Source organism: Siphateles boraxobius, unplaced genomic scaffold, assembly GCF_051911475.1.
Source record: "Siphateles boraxobius isolate OS27281-9 unplaced genomic scaffold, OSU_SipBor_1 48, whole genome shotgun sequence".
Lineage (NCBI taxonomy): Eukaryota > Metazoa > Chordata > Actinopteri > Cypriniformes > Leuciscidae > Siphateles > Siphateles boraxobius.
Genome location: NW_027509119.1, coordinates 978,606 through 987,117, shown reverse-complemented (window position 1 = coordinate 987,117; position 8,512 = coordinate 978,606). Strand labels below are relative to the sequence as shown.

Below are 8,512 nucleotides of genomic sequence, written 5' to 3'. Positions count from 1 at the left end.
ATTGTATAATATGAATAATTTGTTGCTCAACGAATTCCTCTCTTGTAAGTAGCTTTGAATAAAAGCATCTGCTAAATACATAAAAATAAATGTAGCAATGGTGTATAAAACTTTTCCAATTAACATCAAAGTATTATGTTTTCTTTTGTTTTTATGATTAAATCAAGTCCATTTACCAATATTCTAGGATTATTGTAAAATGTCTATTTTATGTAAGTTCAAATAAAAATCACATAACAAAATTCACAAGTTATCTTAGTTAACACAAACCAAACCTCTTAATCTTAAATTGCAATGGATCAGTTTTCAAACTGTGTCCCAGTGATTATGGGATGGATGTTTTAGACATCTTAAATACAGGTCATAAAACAGAGCTTTATCTTTAAGCACATGCAATTAATATTGTACTGTTTATTAATGTATCTATTTAGCACTCATAGGGCATCCTTTCATCTGATTTTAAGTTATGATGCAAAAAGTGAATTTGCTGCTAGAAGTAAAAAAAAAAAAGAATCTGGACAAATTTAACAATGAATTTATGCTATATTTAAGTCTGCTATATTTAACTCAGAGATACATGTGAAGGAAGACAAACCAATGAACATTGGCCAGTGAGATTTGCATGCCTCGTCACACCTACCCGAACATACGGGTATAAATAGGACTGGCATTACTCACTTCATTAATGTTTTGCTAAGGAGCTGAGACAAGAGCCCGGCCATTCAGCGGTGCTTCAGGGCTGTGGGAGAAGGACGTAACGTGTCCATTCCCTCCTTCAGGGAACGGGGCTTACATTAGTAGCCTAAATGTTCCCATTCAGTCAGTCAAAGCCACTGGAAAGCGCCAAAACCACTGAACTGTGTTATGAGTGTAAGATGCATTTCCAGTTCTTTGCTAAGTTACCTGCTCGAGTCACTTTATGACCCTTTTATTGCGCACACATACACAATAATCATCCACAAACTAGATAGCCTGAATGCTACCGCTACACTAGTCTGTCAGCTGGATATTAGTGACGTTATTTAGCCTGTTAGTTTGCTAGTTAGGTTGTAAACCTGCAATGAAAACACAAATACAAATACCAAAATTAACTAATGAAATTACACAATCATGTGATATTAATTCTTGATCTGACTTACTAGCAATGCTTGTTTTATAGTCACTCACCGGCAAGGCTTACCAGTCCTGACTATCAATAGAATGAAAATGAAACCTTAAGATGACGACTGCACACTGTGACTAATTAACCATACACAGACACACAATCTGGAGACCAGGAATGATAATAAAACAAACCTGTAACCTAGTAAGATTATAACATATATGAAATATAACATAAATATGCCTGCATTTGGAATAAGGCGGTAAATGTACACACTTATTTCCTCAAATACCATAGAACATAATGATAGCATCCATCGCTTGTAATATATATATATATATATATATGTATGTATGTATATGTATATATATGTGTATATATATATACAGGGTATATATATATATACAGGGTATATATATATATATATATGTGTGTGTGTGTGTGTAAACACTAGTTACACCTACTGGAAAGTTCTACAATGCAGATGCTGGCAAGCTGGCACATGCCGAGTTTGCAAACTGCTTTCACAATGCTATAACCTACAGAGCGCCCCATGTAAGCCAGAGTAGTCCTCCATACCAAGAGGGATGGAAGGACAGGGTTTACTTTGGGGGTGGACAAAGCTGCTGTTCCTACCCCAGGAAAGAGTGCTTCAGAACTCAATTCCCATTGTTTTTCAGCCATTACCAAAATGCTGGGGAAGCATGCCCAATCCCAAAGTAGGGGAACACTATGGACACCACACCTTGCCTGAAGGTAGGTAACGTGTGGAAGTACACATATGGACTGACCCATAGGGCAGTGCTACATATGAAAGGTCTCTGTGATAGATCCTACCTAGCCTGTAGCGAGGTACCGAGCCAGTCTTCCCATACATTACCTGTTTGTGCTCAACACACGGGAAGAGACCGGCTCCACTCTGAGATTCTGTTGGGTGATGGCCAACCAGCAGCTCTGCAGATGTCTGCCAGAGATGCGCCGCGTGGCAACTCCCAGGACGAGGCAAAACCCTGAGTGGAGTGAGCCCTTACCCTGAGGGGACCGGGTTAGGAACTCACCTTGGGACTGGTAAGCCAAGGCGATGGCATCCACTATCCAGTGGGCCAACCTCTGGAGACAACCTTTCCCTTCTGCTGACCACCAAAGCAGACAAAGAGCTGCTCTGAGCTTCTGAAGCTCTGTGTGCGGTCCACGTAAACATGCAGTGCGCGAACGGGACAAAGCACCACGAAGGCCGGGTCTGCCTCCTCCGGGGCCACCTGGTCCCGAAAAGGAGTGGTGGGAACTTAGGGCACATATACGGGCCGGGGTCACAGGATGGCGTGAGACAAGGCCGTTCTGAACTCAAGGCACAACTTGCTAACTGAAAATGCTTGCAGGTCCCCTTCCATCTTGAAGCAGTCAGGAGCACTGTCTTTAGAGACAGATACTTGAGCTCAACTTACTCTAGGGACTCGAAGGAGCTCTCTTTAAAAGGACAACAGAGAGGTCCCAGGAGGGGATGAGGCGAGGCACTTTAACCTCCTGGCACCTCTCAGGAACCTGATGATCAGGTCGTGCTTTCCCAGTGACCTGCCATCAACAACATCGTGATGAGCTGCGATGGTGGAAACATAGAACTTCAAGGTGGAGGGCGACAGCCTCCGCTCCAAGCCCTCTTGAAGGAAGGAAAGCACAGAGCCGACCAGGCATTTCCAAGGGTCTTCCCATCGAGAAGAACATCACTCACCACTCTACTTCAAAGCATAAGCGTGCCTCATGGAAGGGGCTCTAGCTGAAGTGAAAGTGTTGACTACTGCTGGAGGTAGGCCACTTAAGTCCCATCCAGAGACCACACGTAAGAGGAGCATCAGTTAAGAAAACCAGGTCTGGTTGGGCCAGTACGCAGCAACTAACAAGACTTGCTCCTCGTCCTCCCTGATCTTGCAAAGGGTCTATGCGAGAAAGCTCACTGGGGGAAAGGCCTGCTTGCATAGGCCCCAGGAGAAGCTGTATGCCAGTCCCCAAATCGTCTCCAAATCAGCTGGACCGCCTGGGGATGGAGTCTCCATTCTTCAGGGAACATGAGCTGTTGTGAGCATGTCGGCTGCACAATTGAGCTAAGCGACCTAAGCCGCTGCTGACTCCAGAGGAGGAGATGGCGGTCGAGCTGCGACAAGCGATGACAGTTTAGACAACCTTGACAGAGGATGTACGCTATGGTCGATGTGTTGTCCGTCCGGACCAGTACATGCTTGCCATGCTCAATGGTTGAAACCGGAGCAGGACAAGGAGTGCTGCTAGCAACTCGTGGCAATTGATATGCCACTGCAGTCGAAGTCCTGTCCAGGAGCCCGAGGCAGCATGCCCGTTGCAAACGGCACCCCAGCCAGTGGTGGAGGCATCTGTCGTGACAACAACATAGCTGGACACTTGTTCTAGAAGCACCCCGGCCCATAAAAAGGCAAGGTCTGACCATGGGCTGAACGTTTGGTGACAGCTTAGTGTGAAGGCCACAACGAGCGTGCCATGGCACCATGCCAGCGTTAGAAGCCTTTGAGAAGCCTTAAAAAATGGTTTTGGGCAGTAAAAGGTGCCTTTCATGTCTTCTGAAGCTCCTCATGCGGGAAGAAAGGCACTTAAGCGTCGTGCGGCTGTGAACCGCGCCACACCCAAGAACCAATCATCCAACCGTGAGTGCTCAGGACACAGTGGAGGGTTTCACTCGAAAGCATGAATCATCTCAGAATCCGATTTGGCACGGGCTACAACTCCAGAGAGGAGCAGCTCGGCTTCCTCATTCCTCTCCGGAGGACAAAAGCCCAATCCCCGAAGCAGCAATCGACATCCGATCCTCATCCGGAGCACCAAATGAGATACAATGTGCCTCACATGAGGGACCCGCACAAACATTCAGCAACTCGATGGCACATGGCATGCTAGAGGAGTGGGAGGTTCGTGGGGGCGGACCCGACGAAGAAGCTCCTACTGTAACCCTCAGGTCTCCCAGAGTGATTACCAGACCCACTGCTCTACTATGAGAAGTGACGTGGGACTGGGTAGCAGCAGAGGGGACTCATGCCTCCATGAAGGAGACTCGTGACCGCAATGCTAACATGGACATGCCCTCGCAGCATGCACCATCCACAAATGCTGTTTGTCAAGGCATGTGAGACAGCAATCATGGCTGTCAGCAGTATTGGGAAATATGGGATGAATATAGTATCAAAATGATTAACACGTGCAAGCACACTTATCAATGAACTTGATACATGTTGCAGAAATGTTCTATCCATGCCTTTCAACTTGCGTGTGCAAAATTCAAAAATGAATGAATGTGTAGCAATTTGTACAAATAGAGACATTTTTGTGAATACAAATGTTTTCTTTTGTATTAGTGTATCATAATTTGTGCAAGCAACAAAGATGTGCATGTGTGGATCAGGGGACGCTTGTCCATTCATTGAGTTCTTTTCTGATTCGATCTCATTTAATTCATTTGGATTTTGAGACTTTCTTTTCGCTGTTTTTAAGCATTTCACAACCCACACACAACTACAAATGAATAGGTCTGGTGCTAATTATTAATGTGTGCACAACTACCCATTTATTTGACAAATTCACAAATGTGCGTCGCTACATTTAAACGAATACAATACAACTTGTGTGTGCAAAATCCAGAATCACATGAATGTGCAGCATTTTGTACAAATAGAGACATAGTTGTTAATACAAAACCTCAATTTTGTATTAATGTAGGCCAGAATTTTTGCATGCAACAAGTAAGATGTGCATTTGTGGATGAGGTGACACGCGTGCATTCATTGACTCGCTTCTGAGTCGATCCTATTTGATTCATTTGGATTTTGAGACTTTCATTTCGCCGGTTTCGCCTTGCACGATCCACACACACACTGTCTGAGAAAACCTGCTACCACTAGATGGCAGTATTCTGCTAAAACAGACAACGGCAGCGTAATCAAGCGTGATCCCCATTTAAAACGCATTAATGTGAGTGATATTAAATTGAAACACCAAATTTAGTACACAATATAGGCCTACTACCTTATTAATAAAGCATACTTTATAGAGGCAATCAGATTATGAACAGCTCAAATAGAAAACCATTATAAAACGCTTCACGTGCAATAGCGCATTGCATGATCAATAAAGTGTATCGGCTACTGAGTTTTAATATCACCGTCTTACTGCATTGACGTTAAGCTTTTTCGTACTAAATGGGCTCTATGGGAGGAAAACTATATAGCCTACAGACAAGAGCCTATATGAACTCGACGCGCAACGTTTCACGTTAATGGCATTTTCCTTCCTGAGCCTGTTAAAAATAAATAACTTAACATGAAATTCTGCAGTTGCGTTTAACTTTGCATGGGTAGGGGAGAGCAACCGATCCGAGAGCGCAGTAAAGTAAGTTTTAGGTTTGATATTCGCTACATTTTCTAAAGGGACTATCTGCAAAATCCACTCATCACAGTCAAAAAAATATATAAACGTCCAGTCATTCATTCAAATGAACGATACCAAGGTTATAGTAAATGCCTAGTGGACAGACTGACTTAGCCTACTGTATGTCCAGCCAATATCTCGATTGAACAGTAACAAAAAAATAATTACTGTAAAATGTTTTTCTATTCATGTTACAAAGGTTGTAGTACATTCCTATTGATAGTCAGGTGAGTATTTGCATCATTGATCTGTAGTAGCCTACCAAAAACCCTTTTGGTGAATTACAGTAATTTTTTTTATAAAAAAGTAATTGTTTACTGTAAATAGGCTACATGAAGGGAGGTATTGGGATATTTTCACCTGTAGTAGGCCAGTCTAGTCACTAGGAACATACTACAACCATTTTGAACTTGAAAAAAACCCTTTTGGTGAATTACATTATTTTTCTGCAGAATACAGGCTACATAGGCTACATGAAGGGAAGTATTGTCCAAATTTGACTTGTAAGTCAGCAGGAACCTTCTACGAGCTTTGGAAATTGAAAATGTCTGTTTTTTCCCTTGTGCATCATGAGCTGTGGTAGCGCGTCAAAGCATTCTCATGTAGGCTATGGAGCTATTCACACGTAGTAGCCTACGTAATATTTAATGTCGATATACAATGGTTGCATATTGTTAAATCTCCTCGTGCTATAGTAAGACTATAGAGATCGCTAAGACATGTGACCAACTGGGCGGCAACGTCATCAGAACGCAAAGAATTATGGGTATGTTTGGCCCGTTTACATGGGCTGGCATAGCAGGCTAGTGTTCTGGCATGAAAAAAAAATAGCGTGAAAAACAGAATATAGGCTAATCCTACAAAATGCAGCGGGCTAAAGAAAACATTGTCGGACCATACCAGAAAACTGTCGTCCGTTCAAATGTAATGTTTTAAGCACCACACTCCTCGCTCTCTCTCATCTATCTGCATGCAGTCAAAATTCATGTCAAGAGAGACGCGATCGAACTGTGTGTGTGTGTGTGTGTGTGTGTGTGTGTGTGTGTGTGTGTGTGTGTGTGTGTGTGTGTGTGTGTGTGTGTGTGTGTGTGTGTGTGTGTGTGTGTGTGTGTGTGTGTGTGTGTGTGTGTGTGTGTGTGTGTGTGTGTGTGTGTGTGTGTGTGTGTGTGTGTGTGTGTGTGTGTGTGAGAGAGAGAGAGAGGGGGGCGCGGTCGAACAGTGGAAGTTGGAAACATAAAAAACATACTCCGTAATTTTGTTCATAGAGGTTATCATTCAAACTGCAAAGTGTTTACTTATATTTGTGTAACTTACACTCGCAATAAAACACAACATTGTGCTTTTGTCACACTCTAAACTCTTGTCAAACTCTTGTAACCTACAACTGTCACCCAACCAAACACACACAGTTTTAAAAGCAACATATTTTTCCAACCCCATTTGAAAACAGTCTGTGGGTTACATCTTTTGGACATTAATCATATCGCATTGGTTTTCATTTATTTTCTTCAGAGCAGTTACATATTCTACATTGATTAAAAAAAATCAAATGTGTTTTTAATGGTAGAATAATTTTATACGAAAATCAATTATTTACCATTCAGATGAGAATAAAGTTAGGGTTCATTAAAATTAAGGAAAACAAATATATTGATCCGTTCTTAAAGGATAATTCAGGTATTTAGCACTTTGAGTCTATTTTCTAGTTTGTTTTGGATGAACTAAGTTAGAGTGGTGGGTAGAATTTTGAGGATAGGTCCTGTCTCGACTTTTTGAATCTTTTAGAATCGCCTCTGACCGCTTCAGAGTGGCTGTCTACGAGCATACACAAACATGTCCTTAAAACAACACTTAGCGTTCGTTTTCAAAACTGTGCAAGAAGGACTATTGCAATTTATAACACAGCAGGTAGACGGCATCTTGAACACTGCGTTCTTCCCTCCATGCAATCAAATCTGGCGCCTTCTGTTTGTGCCGCGGATTCCCAAAATGCTTTGCGTTCACCACTGGCAATACGTCACGATGACGTCACATTAGCAATCTCTATATAACAGTGGCAGGGCAAGGGTAAAGGGAAAACAAATGTCCTGCGAAAATCATCTCTTAACATTTAAAAATGTCTCTTTTGTTCTGTTTTGAAAATGTTTGCTACAATGTGTAGTCATAAAAAATTAGCCTATAATATGAACGCAACTGCGAAGTTTCATGTTAAGTTTTTTCCTTTTAAAAGGCTCAGAAAGGAAATGCCATTAACGTCCCGGGTTACGTATGTAACCCTAGTTCCCCGAAGGGACGGACGCTGCGTGTAATCGCAGTGGGAACGCCCCCCAGCGTAGCGCGTCTGAAGCATGAATGAAATCAGTCAATGGAGCGTCACAGCGGGTGACGTCACCGACCAGGAAGCTATAAATATCCCCTGAATACACAAGCCACCAGCTTCTAATGTTACTGAAGCAAGCGATCCAAGGGGATGCCGAGAGTATGGCAGGACACGCAGCGTCCGTCCCTTCGGGGAACTAGGGTTACATACGTAACCCGGGACGTTCCCCTTCAGGGACTACCGCTGCGTGTAATCGCAGTGGGAACGCAATACCCACATCCCCATACGACCGAATCCCCGCCGTGTGTCATAAGGAGACACAAGCCGACGAGAGAACCTGAGCCCCGGGAGTGGAGCTAAGGTCAAGGGAATAAAATCTGACGAAAGTGTGCGGTGAGGACCAGCCTGCCGCATCACAAACGTCCTGAAGAGAAGCTCCTGAAAGAAGAGCTGTAGAAGCAGCCATACTCCGGTTGGAATGAGCCCTTACAGCCAAAGGTGAAGGCTGATGGGCCGAACCGTAAGCAAGCGAGATGGCCTCGACCACCCACTTGCTCATCCTTTGCTTAGATGCTGGACACCCCTTCTTAGGTGACCCAAAACAGACAAACAATTGTTCTGATTTCCTCCACAGGGCAGCTCTG

At 43.4% G+C, this 8,512-nt stretch overlaps 1 protein-coding gene across 1 annotated transcript in view; it reads left to right on the top strand.

The window, feature by feature from the left end:
* Window positions 1-1,806: 1,806 nt before the first annotated feature.
* The window catches only part of LOC143710808 (cadherin-1-like), a 46,062-nt gene continuing 39,356 nt past the window's right edge, over window positions 1,807-8,512 (top strand). The window contains exon 1 of the mRNA XM_077202000.1: window positions 1,807-1,858. Within this exon, the coding sequence (XP_077058115.1) occupies window positions 1,807-1,858 (52 nt within the window). The remainder of the gene's footprint in view (window positions 1,859-8,512) is intronic.